We start from the raw sequence: 15,995 nt of genomic DNA, 5'->3' as shown, positions 1-15,995 counted from the left end.
GCATCCACTCCTACTCCGACGCACACTCCATATTTCATTCTTTATAAGGCTTATTCGAAACGAACCGGAAGAAGTTCAGATGGACTCTCGACATACTCTTATCGTTCGGAATCCCGAAACTGGATTCGGATATCAGCATGAGCGACTGGCATATATTTTATGGATACGAGATTCCGTGAAGCCGCGTGAAGCAATTTGATCGCGGCCATATTGATTTTAGTATATAGCGTCACTACCGGTTGATTGGTATACTTCATTCTTCTATACTCTTTTTCGTCCTCACAGAATTCATCATTTCGTTACTATCATTGACAAAAGACGAGTATACAGCATGGACTAAGAACAGAGAAGATTTCCTCTCTACTAAGGACAGGATAAACATGACATTAAATAGAATTTTGTGTCTCAGGTTATAAAATACTAACCTACCAAAAAATCAGAGTGTTTCTTACGCCCTCTGCAATTTTCTATAGCGAACATAGGAATTATCACAGACAACTCGTTAATGATTATATCACCTACAAGAGATAGGAAAGATACCACATTTGTGACGTCATCTACTGACATCTTAATATTTTATTGACACATATTTAACTTTAGATGTCTCTCATCTCAGTTCACCCAAAATAGTAAGGATCGCAGTTGATGAAGAGATTCGGATAAAGTCTCATTCACATATCTAAATTATTGTAAAGCGATTTTCAATTTGACCAGGCGGAAACAGGTGGAGATGCGTGGAAAAATGTTAGGAATATAATAGGTTATGTATGAAATCATTGTTTCGACCATTTACAAAAGTATAGAATTCTATATTTCCTTTACTAGCTGATTTATTCCATATCTTGTAATTTTATAACAAAAACTTAGTTTCAATCCTAATTACTACTTTACTGGATCGATAACGTCGCATGTGACACGAAATGACATGGGCGATCAGGGTACCTATGTACCTTGTCATTGTCTCTACATAATGGTCACGAAGTCATGACCTGCTGCAAGGGTAAAGAGGAGCACAGAAAAGTGAAGTACACCGTTCAACCGATAATGGTGTTACATACCAAAACCACATTATGACAGCGATCAAATTGCTTTACGCGGTTTCACGGGACCTCGTATCTATAGAATATATGTCAATGGTTTATGCTGATAACCGAATTCAGTTTCGGGATTTCGAAACTTTTGGAAGCGGATTCCGCCCGATCCCTCCCAAACTTCTTTCAATCCATTCCAATCCCAAACATACGCGTACCCGCATACCTCTAGTAAGTGCTGAATCGATAACATTGAAAATGATTCGAAAATAGTAAGGGTCAAGGCTCTTATCAGTGATATAAAAATACATTTAATGTTGAGCTTTCTCCATACTTCGTTTGTAGTTCTTTAAAGCAGTAACTTAAATTCGGTATATATCAAAAACTTTTAGATAACATTGAATAAAGTTAAAAATGACCAAGTGTAAAGTGAAGGTAAGATTATTCGTATTAAAAAATTTGAGAAATTATATTTAATTAATTTATAGTGATACTATGTTCAGCAAATAAATTATCTATATCTTTTTTAAATCGTTTATATATTTGCATTATTATATTTGTAAATATTTGTATAGTTAATAAAATATATAGTTTAATTGTATAAACAATTTCATGTTCTGAAACTGTCACGTGACAAACAGGTGGCTTTTATTTTTTAAGTTGAATGCTATTGTATCTCTACAAACTTTTAGGTCGGAATAATCGGTGGTTCAGGTTTAGATGATCCTCAAAATCAAATATTAAATTGTCAAACTATAATTACGCGAGGAAAGGCTGAAAATGAGTTTGGATTTCCATCTAGCGATCTTTACCATGGAGATCTTAATGGTGTAGACGTGGTATTATTATCAAGGTAACATTTGTGCTTTTAAAAATAAATTTTTTTATATCATACATTCTTTTATGTTTTATACTTTCTTTTTTTGGAATAAAAGTTTAAAGTAGGAAATTTTATATAATTAAATGCATATAGACATGGACCAGGTCATACAACAAGTCCCACTGCAGTAAATTATCGTGCAAACATTGAAGCTCTCCGCTTAGCTGGATGTACTCATATACTTGCTTCAACAGCATGTGGCTCTTTACAGGAAACTATTTGTAGAGGACAATTAGTTGTTCCAGACAGTTTCTTAGATAGGACAACAAAAAGAAGTATTACCTTTTATGATGGTACTTCACCTAAATATTTTGGTAAACTAGATTTCAACATTATATTAATAACATAGCATCAATCCTATCCAAATAAATATTACAGTATCAAATTTTAGGAGTGTGCCATATGCCAATGGAACCAGCTTTTGATCCAACTACATCTCAAATATTGTTTGAAGTTGGTAAAGAATTAGGGTATGACATAAGAAAAGGAGGAACAATTGTAACTATAGAAGGACCAAGATTTTCCTCAAAAGCTGAAAGTAATGCAATGCGTTTATGGGGAGGAGACTTAGTTAATATGACTACATGTCCAGAGGTACTACATTTCTTCTCAAATTTCTTTGTACTAATTTGTAAATTTACATAAAATATATTTTTAAATAAGGTATATTTGGCAAAAGAAGCTGGACTTCTATATGCAGTTGTAGCAATGGCAACTGATTATGATTGCTGGAGAGATTGTGAAGATAATGTTCATGCAGCTGATGTAATAAAAGTATTTAAACAAAATGTTAGTAAAATAAGACATATACTTACAAAGGCAGTTAAACATATTGGTGAAAAAAATTGGGACAAGGAAATTGATGCTTTACATGTAATTATCATAAAGTACTTAAGTAACAAAGAAAATATAAATAATTCTATATTACAGAAAAATAAAACTAAATTTTTCTTCTTTTTCCAGGAATTATGTCAGAGTAGTAATGTTTCTTCTCATACTTTATAAGTTTGTGTATTTGTAATGTGACAGTAAGAATGTACTACTTCGTATTTCAGATTTATGTTAAGTTTGATAACAAAAACTGCAATTTATACACTTCTTATAAAGGTTTTAAGAATACATATTTTTCGTTTTAATAAATAATATAATTAAAATAAAATGCGATATTTGTTATCCAATATTAATTAATCTAAATAGTCAACAAGAAAGAGAGAGGGAGAGCGAGATGATTAAATGATACTTTATATTTAATGTGTACATAGATTGTAACAGAGTAATTTCTTGATCACATACTCCATTCAAGAATTCATTTATTCATAGATTTAACATACAGTTATGATTCAGCTAATATTGTCATCACTGTGACTGAAATGTTTTTACAACTGGAATTTAAAAATTATATATTATTAATATAATATTGTAATTGATTTTGGAGTATATAAAACAATACATTTTCAGAATTATCAGTATGATACATATAACGTTTTTAATACATAGAACATTTTCATTATTTAACGCATAGGAAAACTTTTCTTTTATAAAATTTAATCGATGACGATAAAATTTTGTTTACTTTTTAACACTTTATCGTCAACTGTATAATAATTTACAGTTTGAAATACAAATGCGCTTCGAAACACCAATGAATTAATGATTATTATTCGAACGGAAATTATAAACTAAATTATCTTCCCATAGGTTAAAATATGTTTGTTTAAATCAGGAAAAATATTATATCTGTAGACCATTCTATTTCTCAAACGTATGTATAGAATGAAATTGAATAAATTCAGACATACAATTCGATTTACATCGTTGTATTAAAAATACCATTTCGAAAAAAATATTTAAGCGATATTCAAAGTAATATTGCAAAGCATAGTTTCTATACATAAAGTATTTATAATACAACCTGTTTAAACAATATGCACCATAGCGATTCCATATATTACTTTTCATTTTTGTGCAGCCTTCAAATCAATATTTAATACTTCAATTGTATTTATTATAAAATGAAAAGCTTTATATATCATTAAAACTTGAAAGATAATGTTAATAATAATACTTCAAGAGTTCCACTAATGTTTTGCAGTTTTATAGTTTTTAATAAGTAACATTGATACACTAGCATGTATCTGGTACACTCTGCATTGTTAAAACATTAGTTTTTAATATTAGTGAAATAAATTTACAGTATCTTAACACTTCAATAACACTTATTTTACTAGTTGTCGCATAATACAATATGCATTATGAAGACCTATTGAATGAACATGGTAAAAGCATTTGAATCAAAACAGATATTATGACATATGTCTTGTAACAAGATGCACTTTCTTCTTCATAACAATATTCACAATGGTCTTAATTTTATAAGCAATACATAACATAATACAATTCTACATTGCAGAATTTCTATTCTGGCACAATATATTTTTTGCTCTTCATGTAGTACTATATAAAATAGGTTGTGCTATATTTAATTGTGAGAATTTTGGTACATTTATACAGGCATTTTACGCAGAATGTGATTATTATGGTTGTTAATATTTAATATATTCAATTTTGTTTAAAGCTGCAAATTTAAAGTATATAATCATATTATGAATCTCATTTGTACTAATGTCTTTTGTTCAATCAAATATAGCCTGTTTAAAAAAAAAAAAGAAAATTTGAAAGACGTATTCAAATTCGTCTGCTAAAATTTATACAAATGATTGTGCATTCTATTATGCATAGTTTATATTAAGCTAATATCAAAGTACATACATCTCTCCAGGCATTTTGATGTACTATAAAAATATCAGTTTTGAGTAAATATTTGATATACTCCTGGAAGTGAATCAATAATAATTACATTTACATTGAAAATCAAGATCGTAGCAAAGTTTTAAAAAATGCAATATATTGTAGTTCATGTAAACAGAAATGATCATAGTTCATATAAACTACTTTGTACGCACCTGCTTTAAGTACCTGGAGATATGGAAGTATGTTTTATGTAAATGAAAGGATATTTAAAATATAAGAAAATAGACTCATCACTTCAATAATTAGACCTTATTGTCAACCATATCTACGTTGATTTTATAATACACATAAGGGAAATAGTCATTTTGGCCAAAACCTAACCCTGGTATATCCACGCTCTGTTTGAACATACAAATAGGAAAAAGATATTAGGTAATACGTGACAGAATTTTTATAAAGAAATCGAAGTAAATCTATTATTAAAACGTTACAACTTACATCTTGATTTCCTTGTGCACCAGACGATGTTGTAGCAGAGGAATCTAAATGAGCGTAATGCTGGTTCAGAACATCACGTAAACGCCTCGCACATTTTTTATGAGGATGCAATAATATCGCTTGAAAATTTACAGGTAATCCATACCTAATAAGTCATAATTTAATCGATATATGATTATATGTAACCTTTGTAATATCAAATGATTATTTACCTTAGGACAGATTCTACAAATACGCGCAAAGCTTTAACATGAATCCATGCACAAAAACACTCACTAAAGTTAACTTTTAACCAACGTACAAGAGGCCCAAATTGTTTCTTTTTATCTGTTACCAATTTTGTTATCTCATTTTTTCCTATAACATATTTTAATAAATTTCATAATTGTAAATAATATTAATGTCTCTACTATAAAACTAAAAATTGTATAAACTAATTTATATGTAAATAAAAAGAAAGTATTTGTTATAAATAGAAATAGAAGTTTGTAACAAGATATTAGGTACCTGCTGCTAATTCCTCTTCATTATATGTAAAATCACGAACAATGAACTTCTTTTCACGTGCGTGTAATTTAAATTCATCGATAACTTTTTTGAACAAAGTAACAGTAAATAATCCATACTCAACATCTTGAGCGATGAGTTGTGTGGTACGTGGTACTATCATTTTTGTTAATTTTTCATATCCACTATGCCACTCCTGGAAATTTGCTCTAAACATTTCATAGAAAAAATTTTGTATCATCTAAAGAAATAGCAGCAATTATAAAATTTGTTAAGTAAGTTTACCTTGGGACGATTACAAGCAAAGTAGTTAAATATTCGCTATCCAAGATAAAGTGTTCCTTCTTCACTAAATCTGCCAAATTTCTTGTTAATAAGCTTCCTCTATATAATAACAATTATCTTCCTTAAATAACTTTCAAGATATAAAAATCTTAAATAAAATCAACAATAATTTACATATATGAAATGTTGGGCAATAAAAAGTTGTAACTTACGTTTGCTTCTTTTCAAGATTTTGTAAACTTCCTTTCAAATTATTATATGTTGTAGATTTAGTTTTAAGATCAGCATCAATTTGACCCACTTGTTTACTGATAATGTCAGCAATATTTCTCAATGATTGCTTGATAGGATACTTTGCCATATCCCACTGGAATCGAGTTATATATGATGGTAGATCACCTAGTAAATTTAAAATGTTAGTGTAATTGTTCTGCGAGATAACCATCTTCATTTTCTATATAAATATTCAAACAGAGCTTGGTACAATTTTGAAAATGTGGAATCATAAGTAACATGCAATGTTTAAATTACATGTAGTATAATTAATGCTTAAGTGTGTTTATAAATGGAATACTGAATATATTTTTAATGATTTGATAAAGTTTATAAGCTGGAAATGATAAAGCTCTGTTGAATTGTAGATATATTGTACAAATGCAGAAATATATCTGTAACATCTAATTTTATCAACTATAATATTTATATTTTTCATTTTTACATATTTTTTCACACATTTTTATTATATTTTTATGTTCATAAGAAAAGTGGTAAAAAATTCTAAACCTTTCTTTAAAGAAAATAATATTACTTCTACTTACATTATGTTTCTTTTATGCTAGTTAAAAAAAAGAAAAGAAAATTATAAGTCTGCATGTGTACAATAAAATTATGCATATGAGTACATCTGAGTATCTAATTAAATTAATTTTAGCTGAACCACAATTAAAATAATTTTGTAGATTGACTCTGTGATAAGGAGAGTATTGATAATAATAAGATAACAGAGAAAGACTGTTTCTACTAAACTCATTTTTTGATTCTAGTACGCTCCTTACTTATTATTAGCGTTACAAGAATAAGCGAGACATTAACAAAAATACAGCATGCAAACATTAATGTATAGAAGCATTTTATGTTATCAATTCTTTCTTATTGTAAAATTCATTTTATTTAAGTAAAGTTGATCTTTCTTTTTAATACATAATATTTTTAAGTAGACATTAGCTCAAATTAATTAATTTATATATCTGTAATGAAAAAGAATTACTCGTAAATCACGTTTGAATGAATCGTGAAGTTTTATAATTAAGTAGTTCCAGCTAGTCCCTTTAATTCAATGTTGTAAGATTTGTTTCACTGCAATTTCTTTTTTATTATCAATAAAAAGAAACTTTTTGACAAAATATTCATTCAAACAAAATTTATGATAACTCTGTAACTACTGATGGATTTTGAACTATGTTATCATGTCCTTTCATGAAACTGTCAATGGATAATTTTTTATGAATAAGCACACACGCACGCATGCACGCATACGCATGTACACTTGTTTCATTAGAGTATGAATACAGTGAAAACTACTGAAATATGATGATCATTGATGCTATATAAATAGTTTATATCTTTTAATTATTATTTTCAAGATATCATGTTTGATTTGTGTATATTAGAGACCTAAATGGTGTAGCATGAACAATAGTAACATAGACATAGTATACGGCTAAACTAAGATATTTAAGCATTTCATGCCAACTGTTTATGAAGTATTTTATAAAAGTTGATCAGTAGGATGTTCTCTGTGATACGGATAACTTGTAGTGTTGAAGGGTACTGAGCACCATACTGTCATTAAAATTTATCTTATCATGCGAAACAGTATGTTGTAAGTCCATGTACCGATCGATAAGTGTTTTAAAACTTTTATTAATTGTGTGTCATCTGTAGTCTGTGCTAACGTCCATAATACATATGAGTACATGTATTATAGTTTGTGCAATAGTCTTTCTATGAAAATTATAGAAAGTAATGGTTTGAAAGCATGTAAAAGCTAGGTATAGGAAAATGCTAAAAAATGTATTGAAAGAAATAAAGTTATTACTAAGATTGTGTAACTGTGTTTTAAATATAGCATACTTCTTATAATTGTTCTTAAACCATACTTTAGTCTGTATTTATAACATGAATTTTAAATCCACAAGATTTTCTGATTCACAACCATAAATTTTAATTTTAATAATGGTATACATAAATTATTTAAGTAACTTAATGTAATGACAAAATAATTACATCAGACCAACTTATTATACTAACACATTGTAACTTTCCTTTTTTTTTGTATATGAGTAATCTCTAGTAAATTTAGTATTTATTTAAACATGTATCTTTTAAAAATAATACATAAAAAATGTTATACATAGGAAAATTGAAACAAAGTATGGTATAAAAGAACATGAAGTAAAGAAGTTATAAAAAAGAAGCAGTTAAAATGTAAGAAAAATAAGGTTGATAATGATTGAGGTAATATACTATGTGTTCATTCATTCGTCCACAGCACCTGGAACAATTGATTGAATGATTTCTAAAAAATATTAATCAAATAGAACATTCTCATATCATTAAAAATGAATTTTAACACAAAATTAGATAGTCCCTTGTGTTTTGTACTTGTTCACCACTAGGACGCAGGAGTGAAAAAGAACTAGCTAAGAACTTAAAACAAACTAGAGCATTTTCCGAAAAATAAACTTTAAGAATGTACGCACATTTGCTGCAATTAAAATGTGCTAGAACATGGGCAGCTGTCTTTGTTATCTTCCAATTTTTTAATTCCTGCGTGCACAAGAAATATTGTAGAAATATCACCGAGGAAATTACTGTGGTACAACACAAAATATTTGATATACTAGGCTTCTGTATTTTGAATCACAAGCTAAGTAAACTAAGTCAAGTATCTTTTTCCTTTTGGTACTGTCTCACTTGGTGTATGCTGTAAGCATTCGAGAGAGATTGTCATGACTTTTATAATGTGCTTTAATATTCTTTCTTTTTTTCTTTTTTTTTTCTTAAATTGTCAAAGTATATACAAATATGTAACATATATTTAGTCACTAATACAAAGAAAATTATGTCTTTTGAATAATGCAAATTCAATTATAAGAGAGTGTAGAAAATTTATTACAGTGACAAAAAATAAAAAATAAAATATGTAATAAGCAATGCTTTCTCATTTGACATAGCACATTAACATTTAAGAAGATTTGAAATAATTTATTACATTGGAGGCAAGATTTGGCATAAAATATTTTAGCATTACAAACATTGCATATATGTAGTGCAGAGTTGTGCAGAATTGACACTGAAGGAAATGCGCACTAGGATCATAAAGACGCTTTCAATATATAGTGACTGGGAAAAACTGAAACAACGTGAGTTTCAATTATTCTTGTTCTTTTTCCTCTAAGCAAAAGCTGCATGCGAAGATCATTGTTTCAAAACTTTCAATACTATGAAATGACAACCTCTCTCTCTTTCTTTCTCTCTCTCTCTCACTTTCTTTCTCTCCTATATCTACCTCCAAAGGAGATAAGACAAGACAAGAATCGGTCGCTAAACGGGCGAATCACGAGGTGCACAGGAAAGTAGGTTTGAACAAGTCTCGCAGCTATGTTGGGAGAAAAGGTTCGACGGGTTGACCTGGCGGTGATAGGACGGGTACCTGGATTGGGCAAATTGCCGCTATGGTCTTGGTCTTGGTCTTGGTCGTTGTTTTGGTCCGCATCGTCTTCGTCGTCGTCATTGCCGAGCGATTTACGATTGGAGGTAGATCGATCTGCTTTCTCAGTAGTCCGATGACGTGTCGCCGACTGCCATCTGGTCTCTCCTTCACTGCTACAGTTTGATGAAAGGGAAAGACTCGGACTCGTGGGAGTAGGACTAGGAATAGGTGTGGAAGAGGTAGAAGCAGCGCACCAATGCGCATGGTAGCATGAATATGCTGATAAAGGATCATTTGATGATCTGACATCACAGATGCCTTGAGGACTATATGATGATTTCTTTTCGGTTTCGGAAGGATGATTGTGATGTTTATGACTATGATGATGCTCGTGATGATGATGACGCTGGTGATGATGCTGACCTAAACAGGCGGCTGGTTCTGGTTCACATTTCTCCGATTCCTTCCACTGCTTGTGATGCTCCTTTGAAGACTTGTGTGATGGGGTGACGGGGGTGTTTGGCGGGGTGTCCGGACCCCCTTCGGGGCTCGAGCTCTCCCCATCCACTGACGTTTGACCTATCCATTACAGCCCAGTCCCAATCTCCGCGCGATTTTTCTTACGTCTCGTTCAACTATTATTGCGTCCTACGCAAATGCCTAACGACAATGCTGTCGAAACTCAATCAAAATAACTCAAAAAAAAGAAAAGAGAAGTCACGGAGTATTTAGCGCATAGACAACCTCTCTATTTCATTAAAAATTTAATTACGGACTTTAATAAATGGATAGTTTTACACATCATAAATGAATGTTAATTTTTATTATTTCACTAGTGAGTGTACATATTAAGAGCATCGCGTTTACATTTGTAACAAAAGAAACTAGTGAGATATGCAGTTTTTACTAAAAAAAATAGTAAGTTAGATCTATATTTAAATAATTGTATTTATAAAAACTATGCACCTCATGATTACAATATTCAGTTATTAATAAGATTACTATACTTGCTAAAAATTTGTTGATTCCTATTTTTTTCGTTACTACATTTTGCAAATAAAGTACCATCTAGATCTTAAAGGAAGATTTCCGTTAAATACTCCGAAATGGCAAAAGCAACAAAAGAATGAAAGAAAGAAAAAACGAAAACAAAAGGTAAACAAGACATAATCAAAATGAATAAAGGAACTGAAGACAAAATGAGCAAATTATATGCAATAATGTCAACTTAAATTGCAAATGATTAATAATGCCAAGGGTATAAAATAACTGAAGAAAAAAGGAAAAGAATCCTTGTAATAACTAATTCGAGCTTGGTGACCACAGTAACCCAAGCAACTCCTTGCGTCCTTTGTAAATTTTTAATAAAAAATGTGGTCTATATCTCTAAATCATTGTATATTTGAAATATTTCTTCTACATATATTTCAATATATGATGATACTGCATGTTTGTGTATTAAAATTTTTTGTAGCTTTATACATCTTTGATGGTGCACATGTATGAGCATTTGTTAATAAAATAATAAGGTAGGGAAATAGGGTTAATGTGGTCCAAATTAAACAAAGCAAGCCAAGCAACACCATAAATATGAGAAAATATTTGTTATAAATAATAAAATAAATGAATTCTAATCTAATTATAGTAATAAGCACTCTACAGATATGTAAATCATATGCCAAAATATGATGTGTACCATCATATCTTGCACATTAACTAAAATTCTTAATTTCTTAATAAAATAAAAAATTGGAAAAGGTAAAGAAAAGAAACACTGATTTTATGCACTTAAGTAATAATCATACTGACTATAACAGATTGACATAGACTATGTTACTCATAAAAATAAATATGCATATAATTTTTAATGTTTTTCTTTCAAGGATAATTGTTCAAATTACTTGATTGTTTATTTATTATATAGAATTTAGAATATTTTACATTCAAACAAACATTTTAATATATTACAGGAAAACCTTTTATAATACAGATTTTTCCAACTAAATGTTGAAAAGTTTAATAAAAAAGATATATGGTACATATCATATTTAAGAATGTTAATTACTGTGTGCTATAGCCACAAGTATTTTGCCTGCATATTATCCTCAATAAAAAAACATGTCTATTAAGACAATTTGTAAAAAAATAATATTGTTGTTATTTGATTATTAGCGTACACAGACAAAATTTTGTTTCCATCTATCAATCTATTAATGTAGGGTACTGAGGAGAAGGATCAAAGACTCTAATCGTGCTATTATTATTATTATCAATGAATAAATTAAAATTTTTAGAAAATCAACTGATACATGTTTAAGATCATTGTTAAAGAAAAATTCTAAGTTGTGTGCATGTTTTGTGTTGTGTATAGTATTCATTGATGTCTTTGCCAACCAATATTATTTTATTGTTAAAACATCATACACAAAAAATCGATCGATACCTGTTTGTAAGGATCCAAAAAGATAAAATACCATGATATAATAATATAATACCAATATTTTGACAAATCTTTAATATTGGAGCATTCTATTTGAAGCAACATTGGATAGAAAGTTGATAATTTTGAATCCTTGACTTTTTCAATAATCTGTTCTCTTATATCAAAGAATAGATTATATATAAATTTAAATTATAGAGCAAATTTTAAAAACATAAACACACCAATATTTGTACTCACTATTGTTAGCCAAAAGATTTTCATGTAGCTTGTCTCTCTGATCTTCTAAAACTTCTCCTAGGTATGTTGCCACCTTGCGTGTTACTTGTTCAACATAAGCATCAAGTTTTCCTAGATCATCTGATAAGCCAACCAATTGGTCCAATGTTCCCACCTTTAAATCTGGGATATGAAATTTGTAGTTGACTGACAAAGAATGTTGTTTTGATGTCAAATTGTTCATGGTTTCCCATGTCTGTTGACATGTTTTATCTCCAGGTGCGGATATTAACCAATATTCTGTCATTTTGGATAATGTTCCAATGTAGATGACTTAGTATGTCTGAAAATTTATATTGTAGGAATATTATGTACTTCATTCACGTAAATTGTCATATTTTATAGTGTTATATACCTATTTATTTGCACTATATTTTGTATAGCAAATTTTATTCAATCTTTTAACATTTCTCAAATATATAAACATCAAATAATTTTCTATATATTTATTCAAATCTCTATAGAAATATTAGAGTGGTATTTTGTATTAAAATAAATGTATAATTTATCTATGATAAATACATTTTTGAGATGAGAATTGGCTGTAGAAAAAAATAATTTTGTCAACAATCACCTGTTTGTCTATCAAACGTAGCTAATCTATCAAATTAACATTATAATTCTACGAGTATTGTCCATGGATTCGTTACTTATTCGTGTATAAATAAATGGTGGTGCAAAATTCAGAATTCTAAACAATTGAAACATTTGCAAAGCTTTGAAAAATGAAATAAAAAAAGGGGGTGTGGCACAACATATTTCTTTCACTGTAGTATTATATTATGTAATTAGGCGCGCTTTCCACGTGACATATACTAAGTGCAAGAATGGCGCGCCGAACTTACAGAACGATCAATATATGGAAATGACAAGTGTTCATAAAATTACAAAAGAGATAGTCTTAAATTGATAGGACTATACAAAATGTTTAGTGCAAAGTCGAGCTTATCATTGAGATGACTTAATGGCGTCCACTATTAAACCAGTATAAAATCGATAATACAATAGATCTGATCGTTTTCATAAAAAGTACGTCGTACATTAAATTTCGAACAATCTGGAAGCTTAATATCAATCAATATAATGAACACACAATATATTGCATTGAGTGGCTCAAAAACAAGTATCACAATCTTAATATTATATTTGACAATAATCTTCAATTTCTTCTTAATCGTAAAACATGGGTTAAAAGCACTTTCTATTTAATCATAATTTATTGATCATTGATTTATTTTAAACGCGAAACAAATTGCTTCTACTTACCCCAGATATTTCAATTTGTACCTTTACTTGAAAAACACGGTAGATGCTTGAATTTCTCTAGAAATTTAAAACATTCGCTGTTCTGATCACTCAGTCGTCGAAACTATATCAGAAACCATTGTGACCTCACGTGATGACAATTGTGTGCTGCTGTCTTACGACCCGCCCGGCAACTAAAGCATAAACTAAAAGAATCATCAGCTGATTTGGAACCAGAGATGAGTAGAGAGATTGCCAATGAGCATGGGAGAAATTCAATCAAATTACGCTTCACGAATTACTGCCTCTAGCGGTTAAACAGCGGAACTATACGCACACTCCGATGCTTTTGGTTGGATGCGAGAAATGTGCATATGCACAGCGAGAGGTCTCATCTATTTCACACTTATTTATTAGTACTTATCTCTGGTTGAGATACCATAAACTGTATACCGTATCCAGTGTTATATATTAGTACTTTTTGCTAATAATATCACTATTAAAATCTGTATCACTACATCTCATTAATGTACACGTATATGCCTTTCTAACAACGATGTCTCTAGCGATAGTGATGGCCAGAGGAACTAATCACTACTCACACTACCTAATAATCGTCACAGTACAAATACACCAATAGGATAGAGGTGCGTCATCAAAACACGGAATACCCTTATATTACACTAGAGAGGAAATTTTCTCTCTGATTACACCTTACACCGTGCTTTTGACATTGTGGCAAAGAGGAGACTGTTGGTTGCCGTATAGTCCATAACAGCATTTGACACAAATCAGCTTAGGATTAAAGATCGTAATCGTATTTTTGATTTAGTCTACGATATATCATGGGTTGCGATGGTGGAACTATTCCTCGCAGAGATGAACTCGTAAGAGTCAAAAAGAAACCAGAACAGGTAATTTTCTACGTAATACTATCTATGTAATAAGGTTTATTATATATCATCCATTTACTAAAAGAATGACATATATAAAACATCATCAATTTTAGTTTACAAAAATTAATTCCTTATCATACTGTGTATCTAACTGAAATAAAATTATATATAATTATTTATAATCAATTGCAGAAAGATAAGGAAGCAGAGCTAGCATTTAAGTGGAGACACTGTACAATTAAACAATTACCATTACAGCCACCAGTTGTTGGTTGTGCTTTAGGTCGTCTTTATAGTAAAGAATCTGTATTAGAAGGCCTCCTTGATCGAAATACTCTTCCAGAATCAGCACAACATATTAAAACTTTGAAAGACATAAAAAACTTAAATTTAACATCTAATCCGGCATTTGAGGGTAACAAAGCAAAAAAAGGAGATTGTTATATTGATGAAAGAAAGAGTCCATATATTTGTCCACTTATTGGACTAGAAATGAATGGAAAGTATAAATTCTGCTTTTTATGGTCATGTGGCTGTGTAATGAGTGAAAGAGCACTTAAGGAAGTCAGAAGTAAGGTAGGCAGTTTTATTATAAGTATAATAATTAAAAGAAACATATTGAGATTTTTATGTTATAATGTATTTCAGATATGTCATCAATGTCAACAGCCTTTTACTGAAACAGATATTGTTATTATAAATGCAGAAGGTGATGATCTTAAATTAATGGAAGAAAATATGACCCAACGAAAAACAGCTCAGAAAAGATCTAAGAAACAGAAACATAATGAAGATAATCAAATGCAAGATGTTAAACAAGAGGAAGTACCAAAGAAAAAAATGAGAAAAGAGGAGAAAAATGGTACTGTGAAGGTCAATAGTAATAGGACTGAAGCTGAAGATCCAGCATATAAAAAAGTTAAAGATAATTACAGTGTTGCTAAAGATCCCAAAGCATCAGAAGTATTCAAAAGTATTTTTACGACTCATAAATCTGCAGCAGAACAAGATAGGGCACATTGGGTCACATATAATCCATTTTATAATTAAAATATAATTTTAATGTAAATGTTCTAAAAGTAATTAATATTATGTTTATATAAAAAATATTATACTTAAAATTCGTTGCAAACACATTGTAAACATTGAAATCGTTTCTGTGTCATTAATTAAATAGCTTTGTATATAAAAACAGTTTTATTTATGGAATTTTTGTAGCCTATGTTACGAAGTAGCAACATTTTTAAGCTAATAATATTATATTATTACTTGTTTGTAACAAAAATGGATGATGATGTCATTATACAAAATCTAATAATTATTATAACCACAAGTTAATAATAAGTTGATAATACATTTTTTATATATATATATATATATATTTGTTAACCTAAAGTAAATGATTGTTCTATTAATTAAAATATTAAAATATTTGAAAAAATATAAACATATAAAATATGTCAATATT

General features: G+C 29.5%; 3 protein-coding genes across 6 annotated transcripts; 2 read left to right on the top strand and 1 right to left on the bottom strand.

Moving 5' to 3' along the window:
• Positions 1-571: 571 nt before the first annotated feature.
• On the top strand, positions 572-3,070 carry LOC117161944 (S-methyl-5'-thioadenosine phosphorylase). The gene is made up of 6 exons (XM_033343731.2): positions 572-1,466; positions 1,724-1,884; positions 2,005-2,225; positions 2,303-2,505; positions 2,575-2,784; positions 2,875-3,070. The coding sequence occupies exons 1-6, from the start codon at positions 1,446-1,448 to the stop codon at positions 2,914-2,916; spliced, it is 858 nt and encodes a 285-aa protein (XP_033199622.1). The 5' UTR covers positions 572-1,445; the 3' UTR covers positions 2,917-3,070.
• Positions 3,071-3,133: 63 nt separating this feature from the next.
• Positions 3,134-13,928, bottom strand: Vha44 (V-type proton ATPase subunit Vha44). 4 transcript variants are annotated; one of them, XR_013060091.1, is made up of 9 exons: positions 13,653-13,928; positions 12,348-12,669; positions 6,165-6,351; positions 5,953-6,051; positions 5,668-5,876; positions 5,373-5,517; positions 5,161-5,305; positions 4,875-5,060; positions 3,134-4,743 (listed from the first exon to the last, which is right to left on the bottom strand). XR_013060091.1 is itself a non-coding variant. In XM_033343723.2 (9 exons), the coding sequence occupies exons 2-9, from the start codon at positions 12,631-12,633 to the stop codon at positions 4,965-4,967; spliced, it is 1,746 nt and encodes a 581-aa protein (XP_033199614.1). In that variant the 5' UTR covers positions 12,634-12,669; positions 13,653-13,928; the 3' UTR covers positions 3,134-4,964. The 4 variants fall into 4 exon arrangements, 3 of the variants coding, with proteins under 3 accessions (XP_033199614.1, XP_033199616.1, XP_076480539.1); XM_033343723.2 differs by adding an exon at positions 9,668-10,246 and having other exon boundaries at positions 3,134-5,060; XM_033343725.2 differs by having other exon boundaries at positions 3,134-5,060.
• Positions 13,929-14,327: 399 nt separating this feature from the next.
• On the top strand, positions 14,328-15,719 carry LOC117161945 (replication termination factor 2). Its single transcript, XM_033343732.2, has 3 exons — positions 14,328-14,545; positions 14,720-15,103; positions 15,176-15,719. Exons 1-3 carry the CDS (start codon positions 14,477-14,479, stop codon positions 15,575-15,577), a joined length of 855 nt encoding a protein of 284 aa, XP_033199623.1. The 5' UTR covers positions 14,328-14,476; the 3' UTR covers positions 15,578-15,719.
• Positions 15,720-15,995: the final 276 nt, after the last annotated feature.

This window comes from Bombus vancouverensis, chromosome 14, assembly GCF_051014615.1.
Source record: "Bombus vancouverensis nearcticus chromosome 14, iyBomVanc1_principal, whole genome shotgun sequence".
Taxonomy (NCBI): domain Eukaryota; kingdom Metazoa; phylum Arthropoda; class Insecta; order Hymenoptera; family Apidae; genus Bombus; species Bombus vancouverensis.
This window is presented reverse-complemented; position numbering and strand designations above follow the sequence as displayed.